General features: G+C 39.2%; 1 protein-coding gene across 5 annotated transcripts in view; it reads left to right on the forward strand.

Moving 5' to 3' along the window:
- The window catches only part of NCOA1 (nuclear receptor coactivator 1), a 206,888-nt gene that overhangs the window by 162,660 nt on the left and 29,931 nt on the right, over positions 1–14,297 (forward strand). For all 5 annotated transcript variants that reach the window (XM_006147233.3, XM_027771343.1, XM_006147235.3 and 2 more), the window contains exons 13-15: positions 183–351; positions 2,133–2,447; positions 12,494–12,595. In XM_006147233.3, the coding sequence (XP_006147295.1) occupies positions 183–351; positions 2,133–2,447; positions 12,494–12,595 (586 nt within the window). The remainder of the gene's footprint in view (positions 1–182; positions 352–2,132; positions 2,448–12,493; positions 12,596–14,297) is intronic.

Here is a 14,297-nt window from a genome sequence, read left to right on the forward strand (position 1 = left end):
TCTGGACATTAGTCACAGAGCTTTTAATTGCACTAGAACCGATTGCAAAGCATCTCAACAGAGAATTTTCTAGAACTAGTTTTACATAGATATGTACATGTGTGTATATATTTGCATTCTTAAAATTGAAATATTCATTTTTCCTTGTCTGTCTGAAATTTCCTTGTCTTTTGATCCTGCAGCCCGTGTATCAGTTCACAGTTAGACGAGCTTCTCTGTCCACCAACGACAGTAGAAGGAAGAAATGATGAGAAAGCTCTCCTCGAGCAGCTGGTGTCCTTCCTCAGTGGCAAAGATGAAACTGAGCTGGCTGAGCTAGACAGAGCTCTGGGGATTGACAAACTTGTTCAGGTATTTATTAAAGTTGGACTCATTTAAATGATGTAGCCCTAAGAAACTGGAATGTTATATAAAGTAGGATCTTTCAGTATTGTTCCCACTATGCATTAGCTGGCTTTATAATTTTCCCCTGGTGAAAATTATTAAAATATGTAATAGGAAAATAATAGGCTTTTAAAATAAGAAGTAGCATAATAATTAGAAATAGTTAGAATTAGAAAATCTTAGCTTTTCACTGTGAAACAGAGTCTTACAAGCTCCAGCTTGAGCCAAATTCAGACTTATATCATCACCTATTTTAGGACCTAATTTCTCCTTCACCTGTTCTTGTCTTCATCTGTATATTCCATGATGTCCCAAGTTTCAGGTTAGCATTTTTCGGTCTCTGGGGTGATAGAATCAATTTAGTGTATCCATAAACAGCATTTTTTAATGGAGTGGAATAGTGACAAACACAAAGTGCATAGCCCATTGAAAAGGGGAAATGATCTTTTTTGAAACTCTTTTAGTTACACATGCACATGCACACACAGAGTCACAGTTTACATTTCTCATAGTAGGTACCAATCAAAACATTCAGAATTTTTAACTATGGCTTTCTGTTATATGAATTTTTCTATTCTTTTTTTAAAGAATTATTTTATTTAACTTTATTTATTTATCTTATTTAATTTGATCAGAGAGGGACAGAGCGAGAGCGGGAAAGAGAAAGGGAAAGTGAGAAAGCAAGCCGCCAGGTCCAGGACTTGAATCACAGTTGGCCATGTGGGAGTCCACTGTCCTTAGCCACCATGCCACCTGTTGGCCCCTCTATTCTTTTTTTTTTTTTAAGAATATTTTTGTTGGGAACCAGCAGTTAGCGTAATGGCTATGTCGCTGGACTCCCATGTAGTCGACTGTGGTTCGCGTCCCGGACCCGGTGGCTTAAAACTCACGCCAGGCGCGTGTGCGTGCGTGCCCAAGATCCCAAGAGGAGAATGGAGGAGAAGGGATTGCGGTGTGACCATCCCCCTGGGGGGTGATTTCTCGCTTTCTGTCTCTATGTCTCTCTCTGTCTGTCTGGCGAATGCACGTGCCCTATAGCGAAAATCTCTCCAAAAAAAGAAAAAAGAATATTTTTGTTGTTGTTGTTGTTTTGCTATAGGGCACATGCACTCACCAAAGAGACAGAGAGAGAGAAATCACCCCTGAGGGGGGATGGCCACACCACAGTCCCTTTTCCCTCATTCTCCCCTCCCCTCAGGATCTTGGGTACACATGGACACACATCCAGCCTGAGTTTTAAGCTGCCAGTTCAGGACTTGAACCACGGTCAACTACGTGGGAGTCCAGCAACATAACCATTATGCCATCTTCTGGTCCTGGATTTTTCTTTTAGTAAAAGCATGAGTTTTGTATTTAAGATAGAAAAAGAAATGCCTGATTGATTCCCTCCTTCAGGACTTGCCTTCTCATGATAGCCTATTAATATTAAATGTAAAGTTTATTGATTATCAGGTTTTGCAGTGAAGTTTTTTTTAAACCATTTAGCTTTATTTCAGTGATTTAGTGACTTTTAACCACATTTTTACCTCTTTATTGAGATTTAAAATATTCCCATTAATCTATTATTCCATTTCAAAAACAACTTCCATAAATGATTCCTTTGTGTAGCAAACTTCTGAAGACCATAAATTCAGAATGAATATAAATATATATATAAAATGCCACTTTCTAGAGATAACCTGTTCTCAGATCTGAAAGTATTTACAGAAGCATGTTATTTACTGGCATAAATGTGTCTTTCTTAACAGGGAGGTGGACTGGATGTATTATCAGAGAGATTTCCACCACAGCAGGCAACACCACCTTTGATGATGGAGGAAAGACCCAACCTTTATTCTCAGCCTTACTCTTCTCCTTCTCCTACTGCCAATCTCCCTAGCCCTTTCCAAGGGATGGTTAGGCAGAAACCTTCACTGGGGACTATGCCTGTTCAAGTAACACCTCCCCGAGGGGCTTTTTCACCCAGCATGGGCATGCAGCCCAGGCAGACTCTTAACAGACCCCCAGCTGCACCTAACCAACTTCGGCTTCAACTTCAACAGCGGTTACAGGGACAACAGCAGGTGAGTGCCTTGGTTAGCAGTTGAGACTTCATCATGGTATACGCCAGATCTGTCCATGATGGGACAGACAGCCCAATTGCCACAACACAGATAGCAAGTCTACTCCCCAAACCTTCATGAAAGACTCAAGGAACCATTTTTGGTCTGCTAGGATAGGGATAAAGGACCTTTTCTTCAATTAAAAACTGCTAGTTCACCACAAAGCACTTAGAGACCTGCAACTAAAAAGCAACATTTTCAGTCATCAGAAAAGTCGTGACACATTTTGGATAGAAAATATATCGTGACTTTTAGGATGACCTGATCATTCTTTTTGAAATATAAACCATTTAGAATGAACATCAGATAATTATTACTTCAATGAAGAAAAGTGTAACTCGATACAGAGCAACAACAGATATTGGTTATGATTGTTGGGATAGAATATAAAGTTTATGTGTGTTGTTTGAAGTCAGAGAGATTGATGCCTAGTGATACTGTGTTATGAGAATGAAGGAAAGGACAGTTGGAGGCCTGGGAGTTGTGAGTGAGTGAAATCTTTTCTTTAATGATAGGAAATAAAAAGGTATAGAGGCATTAAGTGTTCAAGGTTTTATAATCCCAGACATGGAGATAATGATTAAGGACCGCAAAAGCCAGTGGTCAAAAGTGTTGACAGTGGGACCAGAACTGTAGGTTTTTGCCTCTCATTTTTTATCTTTCTGTATTATTTTGATAATCATGTGTGTATAGTGCTTTGGATTTTTAACATAAGTATTTAAAGAAATCCTCTGGGGGCCAGCAGATGAAGTAATGGTTAACTAGTTGACCACAGTTTAAGTCCCGGACCCAGTGGCTTAAACTCACACTGGGTATGTGTGTGTGTGCATGCCCAAAATCCCGAGAGGAGAATAGAGGAGAAGGGATTGCAGAGTGGCCACATCCTCAGCGAGGTGATTTCTCACTTTCTCTGTCTGTCCAGTGAGCACACACACCCTATAGCAAAAATCTACAAAAAGGAAGAAAGAAAGAAATCCTCTAGAACCTTACTAGTTTAGGAAGGAAGAAAAAGAAGATAAATTATATTAGAGGCAGTATGATAAAATAGCTGTATAAGTTAGCTTTGGTTTTAAGTCCCAGTTCTATACTTAGGTGGGTTTCCTTATTCAAATTGCTTACCCTTTAAAAGCCTCTAATTTTTCATCTATAAAGAATATAATAAATAATTCTTTACCTTATAGTTAGTTATATGGATTAAACGAGATAGATAAAGCATGTAAAACTTTTAGCAGAATACCTGGCATACTGTAACACTTAATAAATACCATCTATTATTACAAAATTATATTTAATAAATATAATAGATGATATAAAATTTGCTTTCATTCCACTCAAAAAAAAAATAAAAAGAAGAATGAGAGAGAGGAGAAGAAAGGGAAAGATGATATTGGAAAAAAATGTTAATAGTACAATAACTAAAAAAGGAATAATTTTAAAATTCTGTGGTAGAATAAAAGACTCAAGGAAGTATAAGAAACCACAAGAAACAAAGAGGGAATTTCGGTATGTCGTGAGGTATGAATTGAAGATAAACTACTTGTTGTAGCTTGCCATTCAAAGCGCATAAGAATGAGGAATACCTAATAATTTCTCCAAACTTGATTTTTCACAAAACATATTTAGGGTACCCTTACTAGGAACTGTGAGAAAAACAGAATGAAAGATATACATGGCTTCCAGAACTTACAGTTGCTTAGGGTAGTGAAAATACATGATTAGCGCTGAAGCAGAAAATAGGGGAAGTGCAGGTACGATGACTTCCTTGTTTTACAAGCTAGGGGTCAGCAAATCTGCCTGAGATTACAGATTCAGTGAGCAAGGCCAGACCAAGGGTCTAGGTGAGGTTCTTGAATAGATAAAATGGTCATTTGTATCTATCTTTTAAAAGAATTATTTTACTTAACTTTGTTTATTTATTTATTTATTTATTTTTAATTTGACCAGAGAAGGACAGAGAGAGAGGGGAAGTGAGAAAGCAAGCTGCGAGGTCTGGGATTCTAACGTGGTCAGCCATTTGGGAGTCCAGCGCCCTTAACCACCACCACACCACCTACCAGCCCCCGTTTGTATCTATTTTAGAAGAAAGTTGTTTGTTACTCCTCTATAAAGCAGTTGAAAAGCAGAGTAGCCTTAGAAAGGACAAGCATGCAGTAAGGAGGTAGGTGATCGTGCTGCCATCTGTTTCCTTTAAATCCATGTGGTGTGTCTGGAATTGATGGTCTTCACCCAACAGAGTGAAGTCACTACCAAGGTGAAGAAAGAGAATTGGAGGCTCTCTGTGGTTTAAGCCCCCAGATATCTCAGTTTATAAACAACTTCTGCAACCACATTAGACAGTCACATAAATACCTGACAACACACACATCTAGGCTGCTCTTTGTTCTGGGCCCTAAATTCTCGCTATTTCAGCAGTGAAGGGCTCAGCTCCACTTGCACTGCAGGATCTTGGACTCTCACAGGTGTGTCTATTTACGGGCTTTCTGTGAGGACTAGCCTAGGGATATGGCAGTCAGTGTCTCAACTAAGATGCTTGTAGCAACACACAAAAACAGTGATCACCCAAAGTAGTAAAAACAATACAGAAAATATTGACTCAGATATTAAAACAATCCAAAATAGAGGCAGGTCCAGATGTGGTTACTTCAGAGATTCAGGGATGGTATCAAATGCCCAGGTTCTTTCAGTCATTTCGCTGTGCAATCCTTGGCATACCATGGTTACAAATGCCATATGCGAACCAACTATATCTAGAAGGAGAAAAGGATGGTTTATTTCTTATGTCTCTTTTCAAAAGTCAGGAAACTTTTTCCAGAGACTTTCTTCTCACTCTTCTCACCTATTCACTCACCCCCTTAAATTAAAAAGACTTAACATGCCTGGGTGCGTGGCATGGACACTTTTAACCAGTTGCTGACAAGGATTGGCTTATAGCATTCTTGAGTTACTGGAGTCATGTGATTTGGGATGATCAGCTGAAAAAAATTCCATTCTGTCATCAAGGAAGAAGGGGAAAAGCCATTACGGTACCTGAGAAAATCAAGAAATTGAGGTTTAAATGTATTCTTTACAGTTATGTAGTTAAGTTCACTGTTTGAATCAAATACTAAGCCAGGTCGGGTAGCTACCTTTTCTCCTGCCTTAAATCCTGTTGAATGACAGGTTGTTTATTTTAAGTGGATAAATTCATATCAGTGTAGATTTTTCAAAAAGACAAAATACCATTAGCACACTAAAAAAAAGTCAGTTTGAAATATAAAAAACAAACATGGAAAAGAAAAAAAATTATTATACGGAAGTAATACAACTGCTTACATAGAAATTCCAAAAGACTACACCAAAGAACAAGTAAAGAAGCTCAGTAATATTTTTAGATAAGCAAAACAGGAAATAAAAATTAATGGCAATCCTTTTTACTCACAACCAGTTAGAAAATACAATTTCAAAATACAAAATTTAGAAAATTATGAAGCATAATTGAAAGACAAAAAGAAGATCCAAGTAGCAGTAACTCAGAAATTGAAAGACTATTATCCCAAAATTAATCAGAAAGTTCAGTGAAATTCTAACAAAATCTCAACATGGAATTTGACAGATGGTTGCTAAGTTTATTTCAGAAGCATCAATATAGTCTAGAGGAGAGCTGACCCAGCTGAGGTAGCATACGCTGGTTGATACTGCCACTCAACAGGGTGGGGTCATATAGGAGGCCATGGTTCAGTTCCCAGTCCACCCTGAAAACTGGGTACTGTGGTGCATGCCTGTGGTCTCAGCTACTCAAAGGGTGAGGTAAGAGAATCACAACATAATGAGCCTGTTAAAAAAAATAATAATAGCAGCACCAGCAGTTGGCATGGTGGTTGGGGTGCTGGACTCCCACATGGCTGACTGCAGTTCGAGTTCCAGACCTGGCAACCTGCTTTCTCATTTTCCCACTGTCTCTCTCTCTGTTAAGTGCATATGCCCTATAGCAAATTTTAAAATAATAATAAATTAAAATTAATTAACTAATAAAATTAAATAAATAAAAATAAGTAATTATTTTTTAAAAAATAATAATAACATGGCCAGCCAAAGGTATATTAGGTAAGGCAACTAAATCCCACATGGCTGACTGTGCATTCCAAGCCCTGGTCCTGAGGCTTGAAAAACACACTGGGCACATGGACATGAGTTCCCAGGAGGGAGAAATGGAGTAGAAGGGACTGCATGACCACCCCCACAGGGAGGTGCTTTCTTAATATCTCCCTTTCTCTAACAAGTACACACATCCTCTGAAAAATTGCAAGAAGACAAAACAAAACAGAACAATAATAAAAATGAGAAGGCCATCCCATGGCCTGGTGGTTACAGCAGCTGGATCCCACGTGGCTGACTATGTGGTTGGAGTCTCAGACTAGGAGCTTGAGAAACATGCCAGGAGCATGTGCATGAGTGCCTAAAGTTTCAAAAGAAGGGATAGATGGAGGAGAAGGGATTGTGGCATTACCATGCCCTCCTTTCTCTCTGCCTCTCTCCAGCAAATAATGCATCCTTTAATGAATTTTTAAAAACGAAGAAAGAAATGGGGCCGGCAGGTGGCATGGTGGTTAAGAGCACTGGACTTCCACATGGCTGACCGTGGTTTGAGTCCTGGAACTGGTGGCTCACTTTCTCACTTTTTCTTTATTTTTCTTTTCTTTTCTTTTTCTTTTTCTTTTTCTTTTTCTTTTTCTTTTTTTTTTTTTTTTTTTTTTTTGAGGGGTTTTTTCTTTTGGGACCGTGGGCCTTTTTTTTTTGAGAGGTTTTTGCTATAGGGCACGTGTGCTCGCCAGACAGACAGAGAGAGACAGAGTTCCAGAAAGCGAGAAATCACCCCCCAGGGGGGATGGCCACGCCGCAATCCCTTCTCCTCCGTTCTCCTCTTGGGATCTTGGGCACGCACGCACACATGCCCGATGTGAGTTTTAAGCCACCAGGTCCAGACACGAACCACGTTTGACTACATGGGAGTCCAGTGACATAGCCATTAGGCTAGCCGCTGGTCCCACTTTCTCACTTTTTCTCTCTCTCTTTTTCTCACTCTGTCCCTCTCTGGTCAAATTTAAATAAATAAATAAATATTTTTTTAAAAAGCAAGAAACAAAATGAACTTGCTTTACAAAATATCAAGATTTAAAACAAAGTTTTAGAAACTGAAACAATGTAGAACTGTCATGAGGGTAGATGGTTCTACTAATTGGAACCTAATACCCAGAAACACACCCAGTCATATGAGGAGATGTTAAGAAGTGTGTGGGAAAAATGGAATTAAAGTAGTAGTAAAAAATGGAATTAAATTTAGTTTGGTGCAAAAAAACATAACAAAACCTGAAGTCCATGCATAGCTTTTCCATAATAGGCATTTTCTACCAACTTTTTGAAGACCCCTCATATATCTCAGTGACTGGAATATGATACACAAGGAACAAAAAGAGTCTAACATTTTAAGTTTTATTATGTGGTTATAAATAATCCCCATTTGGTGGAAGAGGGAATGAAAAACATCCTGGGAAATGAATGCAGCTGCATTGTTTGAAAGTTTTTTTTTAAAAAAAACAGAAAAGTAAAAGAAACAGTTGGTGATTTAGAGGTAATGCGGAGTTACAAGGCTTTAGGTGTAATGTCTGCCTATACTTCTGATGGACAAAGGCCCAAGCAATATACCCATAATGTTGTTAGAGGACTTCAGAAGTTCTAACTTAGGAGAAGGACGGCAGCAAAGATGGGCAGACCTGCAGTTTGTGGAAGATGGTACAGCACTGGCTGACGAAAGATGCGGTTGCTCTATTCCAGCTTTGTTTTATTCTTCTCTAGCAGGGACCATGATTTTCCTACGATCGAGAGAAAAATAGCATAAAGAGCGAGTGGCAGCTGAGATAGAAAAAGAAATATGCTGTACTTAGCCGTCTTTAAGCAAGTCCAGTCCAGTCACACTACGAGTTAGGCTACTAGGGAATGATATGAACTGGCTGAAGAACCACCAGTGATTGTCTTTCACGTATTACAGAGAGTAGGAGTGAACGGAAAATAGAGTTAGGGTCAAAGGGCAGAAATACAGGGAAGCAGATTTCACCTCCAGATTTCTAGTAATCAGTGAAAACTGATAAAAGAATGAGCTTCTTAAAAAGAACACTTTGTCTTAGAAAGGCTGTCTGTGGTGGCTGGATCAGGTTCTTCAACCCTGGCACTTGAACATTTTGTGCTGGATGATTCTTGTTGTGGGGGCCCGACCTGTGTTTTGAAGGTCTAGCAGCAACCTTGTTCTCTAACCACTAGCCGCTAGTAGCACCCTCTCCCCAAGTTCTCACGACCTACATGTCTTCACACGTTGCCTGTTGTCCCTTGTGGGGCAGAACCACCCTGGTTGAGAACCTCTGGGCTGGATAATCATCTTTTAGGTTTACTAGAGCAGAACTCCTTGGTAAGGCACTGGGAAAAAATGCATTTGGTCAGACAGCGTGACAGCAAGCCCGAACCGTGTGTGTGTGTTTGTTTCGTACATACAGACTGGGTTTATACTCTCCCAAGGCCCCAAGCCCCTATTTTCTTTTGTAGTACAAGCCTTTTGACTTGGCTTTTATAGCTTTTCACTTGGGTCCCAGCTCTAAAGACTACCGGCTTCTCTTCCCACTCCCTCTCCCATCAATAGTTAAGATTTCTAAAAAGATAAAGGATGTAGTAAGCCTTTTGGGAAGGCTTCATTGGAAGAAGTGGAATGTGACCTACATAGAAAGAAAAGTAGGTAGACTTTTAGTAATAGGAGAGAAGAGGCAGGTCAGAATACACAGCATGAGTCAGACTGCACACACATCAAGGGAGGAGAAAATGAACAAGGGTTATTTCAAGAGCAGAAATAGACAGTTTTCTAGAACAGAAAGTACTTGTAGATTTCTGCTCTTTGGAATTTCTTCTTAAAAATAGCCTATTACTACTTTCCAGGCGTGTTTTCTTTATCCCCACCTATTTTACTCTCACATTATCTCACAGTATAAAGAGTTTGTAAAGGACAGGTCTGGGGTCTCAGCTCCCACTCCCTACGTGTCTCAGCTCTCTCCATTGCTAAGTATTAAGGTACGTCCACTGTCCTCAGTGCTTCCTGCCCCGTTTCCATGCTCGCTGTTCCTTCTGCCATCCTCCTTATCACCAAGCATTCTGATCTGTGCAGACCCCAGTGAACTCACTCCTGCTCTTGGCCCTCTGCCTTCCCATCCCTAGGCGGAGGTAGGCTCCCTCTGTGCTGCCTATGTGTCTCTGTGCAGGGGCACTGTTGTGTGCTGGCCTCTGCCTCTCAGGGGGGGATTTTTAGTGGACAGGAATTTACTCATATTTGTAGCTCCAAACTACAAATCAAGATACAGTATCTTGATTATACTGAGTTTTTTTGATGTGCTTTTGTAAAATTAACTTAGTTTATTTAAACATATGCCCATGGTCTTTTGATTTTTTTTTTTTTTTGGAGAGGTTTTTGCTATAGGACATGTGCACTCGCCAGAAAGACAGAGAGAGACAGAAAGAGAGAAAGTGAAAATCTCAAATTAAAATAAATGAATGAATAAATTAAAAAATTAAAAATTAAAAGTAAATTTTTTAAAAAAGGTGGGGACCAGCAGGTGGCATGGTGGTTAAGGTGCTGGACACTCCCACATGGCTGACCATGGTTCAAGTCCTGGACCTTGTAGCTTGCTTTCTCACTTTCCTTCTAACTTTGTGTGTGTGTGTCTCTCTCTCTGATCAAATTAAAATAAATGAATGAATAAATAAAAAAATAAAAACATTAAAGATAAATTAAAAAAAAAAAAAGCAAAAATCACCTCCCGTGGGGGATGGCCACACTGCAATCCCTTCCCCTCCATTCTCCTCTCGGGATCTTGGGCACACATGCACACACGCCCAGCATGAATTTAAAGCCACCAGGTCTAGGACTTGAACCACAGTCAGCTACATGGGATTTCAGTGACATAGCCATTACACTAACTGCTAGTCTCTGGTCCTGGTCTTTTGATTTTAAGAAGCATATAGGTTTGGACCCAACTTGATGGAGCAAGTAGTAGAATGCCCCTCTGCAAGGCAGGGGCCACATGGGAGGCCTGGGTTCAGATCCAGAACCAACCGTAACAGGCCAGGCATAGCCTGCCTAACTAGGGGGCTGAGGCAAAGGATCTCCATGGGGAGATAATACCTCTTTCCCATTAAAGATAATAATAATAAAAGAAGTATATGTTTTAGTACTTAAGAGTCCCTTTGACTTCTAGAACAGTAATGCTGATATCTTTATTTCTGAAGTGATTCAGAATGTTTTCTCATTCCACAGTGTCCAAAAAGTGTAATTTTAATATTTACATGATATTGAGCTTTTCCCCAAAATTGGTTTGTTTTCTAATTTAATGAGAGTCAGAAAATGATTCAAGCCAGAATTGAGAGTTGAACTATTTGGGCTGGCTCCATGGCCTGGTGGTTAGGCAGCTGGATCCCACATGGCTGACCGTGGAGTTAGAGTGCCAACCCCACGACTTGAAAAGTATGCTGGGCGCATGTGCTGAATGCCCAAACTTCTGAAAGAGGGAGAGGTGGAAAAGGGATTGCAGTGTAGTGTAGCTAGTCCCCATTAGTACCGGGAATACTTTCTCCTCTTCCTTCCTCTTTCTTTATTTCTCCCTCTGGTGAGTACACACACCCTGTAACAGCAACCAAAAAAGAGTTGAGCTATTCAGTGGTGATAGGTTTAATCACCATTAGTATCTCGGTGGGTTCTCTTATAAAATTTTTATGCAATTTTTAGTTTATATAAAGTGTATTCAGATACATTCAAATATGTTGCTATATTTATAAGATAACAATATAAATATAAAACAGGTTTTTATAAGATATATTAATATTTTATGTAATTTACTCTAAAGTACAATTAAACACAAAATAATATTAAAGTACCATTAAACACAAAATAGGTTATTGTTACTCTTATATCTCTCAATAGTTTATTTATATCGAATTATTGGAGAAGAAATTTTTTAGCTCTAGATTGTTTATAAGCAAATTTCACTCCTTTTGTTACTCATTTTGTTACCACATAAATTTCAGGCATGCCTATGACCTAGAACCCTAAACCTGATTTAAGCTGATCTTCTAAAGCAATGTTCCATCAAAGATTGTTCTGGGAGATAGATACTAACAGTTGTGTGTAGAAAAAAGGTTTGTGATAAATAAATTTCATCGTAAATCCCCTTCTTGCAGATCCACAATGTGCTTTGGCCAATTAAAGGCTCATAAAATTGCTGCAGTAAATAAATGCGTCTCACCTCGTGTAACCCGCCGTCTCCAATGTGCATGCAGCACAGCACGCTCTTTTCCCGGCACATCTATTAATATCCTGCAGAACAATGTTCTTTAGAACCAATTTGGGAAATGCTGGTCTAAACTAATTACTTCTTCTAGTTAAATAAATAGTCCATTTTCTCAGACCATTTGTTTCTTACACAATTCTCCTCCACTAATGAAATCATGTTGGATTTCCCCCAAATATGTACCCACCAGACATAGTACCACCTCCAAGTGAGAGTACCCTCCAGTACTTCAACTGTCCACTCATCCTCCAGGCTGCTGCAGAATGTGCCCTTATGGAATTGCTTTTTTATTCACAGTATTTTAAGATGTCTGGGTGATGTTTCTTTTCCTCCATTACTGTACTTATTTGAAGTAACTATTAACATGTTTAAAAAAAAACAATAAACGTGTGTATATATACATGTATGTATGTATGTATATGTAGTCTTCTTGTAAATGCTCTGCCATATGAAGTCTTCTGAAGGCAATAAATAGTTGGTAAATGTTGGGAAATGCCAGCCTTTTGATAAATAAAGGTGGGAAATAATCTTCCTAACCCTGCAACCCCAAAACCGTAGTAATAAGTAGAAAGTTTGTGTTGCTCTGTAAGGCCTGCGCCATGTGTATGTGCAGAAATAAGCTCTCTCATTGTTTCCATGGCTCTCTAGTTGATACACCAGAATCGGCAAGCAATCTTGAACCAGTTTGCAGCAACTGCTCCTGTTGGCATCAATATGAGATCAGGCATGCAGCAGCAAATTACACCTCAGGTAATGTGAGAAAACCGGATGGTGTTAGTTTTTCTCTAACTCAAGCAGTGTTTCTTAAAGTGTTGACTTGAGTGTCTTTGAAATGGTCTGTGAGCTGATCTTTTCATCATGTTTGTAGTGTGATTTTCTTCTAGAATGAATTAATAATCTACTTGTGGTGCCTCTTATAGATATTTGATCTAAAGCCAAGGGTTCTTTGTTTTGTCTTATTGTCATTGTTGTCATTGTTATTGGATACCAGGTCACTAAGCGGAAAACTCTTATTGCTGTCCCCAACAGCGCCAGTAATAAGCCTCTGATGTGAAACTGAATGGTACCTGAAACCTGATCAAAACTCCGTTACATTGCTAAGCTGTTTTAACTATCTTGTGTACCGCGCTCAGTCAACTTCAACATTTTCTAGCTTTTATTTATTTTTAAATACTAATCATTGTCTATAAACCCAGAGCCACTGGAACTTTAAACATAAAAAGAATTTGGGTAGACTTCTGAATGTTATCTAGTTGTCACTCTGCCACTCACACATACTGGAGTATTTTTGCTTCAACCACTTATTTATGTATTCTTAACCAAGTCAACACACAAAAAAAATGGGGAAGTCAGGGATTTTTAGAGAGGGCTCAAATAAAACTCTTCTTTCTCCGTAGAAAAGGATTGGGGCACATGCAGGAAGTCAGCACTGAAAGGGAGAAATAGTGACAGAAGCCTCAGGAAAGCAGCAGATGCTGCCATCTTTATGGGTCTAGATTTGGATTTCTCACCATATAATTGTAAATCCCAGTGTTAGCTCAGTCGAGAGTAATGAGATGGTAAGGAAGCAAGAATCCACTTTTTGGGACCAGCAAGTGGCATGGTGGTAAGGTACTGGACTCCCAGGGGCTTGAAACTCACAGTGGGCACGTGTGTGTGTCCACACCTAAAATCCTGAGGAGAGAATGGAGGAGAAGGGATTGCAGCATGGCCATCCCTTCTGGGGGGGTAATTTCTCACTTTCTGTCTGTGTCTCTTTGGCGAATGCGCACACCCTATAGCAAAAGTCTCTCAAAAAAAAAAAAAAAAAAGAACCCACTTTGGAATTTATGTGAAGAGGATTTCTGCCCGAAATTTGTATCTCATAATTTCTTCCACATTGGACTGTGTTTAGTTGTCAAGTTTAGGTTTTTGTTTGTGATTTTAGTTTTTGCCATAGGGCACATGAGACAGAATGAGAAATCACTTCCCCAGGAGGGATGACCATATCACAGTATCTTCTCCAGTCTCCTCTTGGGATTTTGGGCATGTATGCTCACATGCTCAGCTGATTTTTAGGCTGCTGGGTCCAGAACACAAACCATAGTCAGCCACGTGGAAGTCAAGCACCTTTACCATCACACCACCTGCTAACCCCAGCAAATTTACTTTTAGTGGGGCTATATGCTTTAACCAGATTTCCAATCGTAACTGACAATTTCCAAAAAAGGCTTTATTGACATGTCGTGTTGTTTTGCATGTTAAAGTAATCTCAACCAAATTTTCCCATTTCTTTCCTCATCTGTAATACGATAGCTATTAAGTCACTAATGTTTACAGTGGTTTTATACTGCAATAACAATATAAAATGGCTGTTTCCATTAATTTCTGTTTGCTATTTTATTTCTAGTTAATTATTTTCTTTCTTTTCTTAAGAGAGATTTTTGCTATAGGGCACATGCACTCCCCAAAA

This window comes from Tupaia chinensis, unplaced genomic scaffold (assembly GCF_000334495.1).
Source record: "Tupaia chinensis unplaced genomic scaffold, TupChi_1.0 Scaffold000207_1, whole genome shotgun sequence".
Classification (NCBI taxonomy): domain Eukaryota; kingdom Metazoa; phylum Chordata; class Mammalia; order Scandentia; family Tupaiidae; genus Tupaia; species Tupaia belangeri.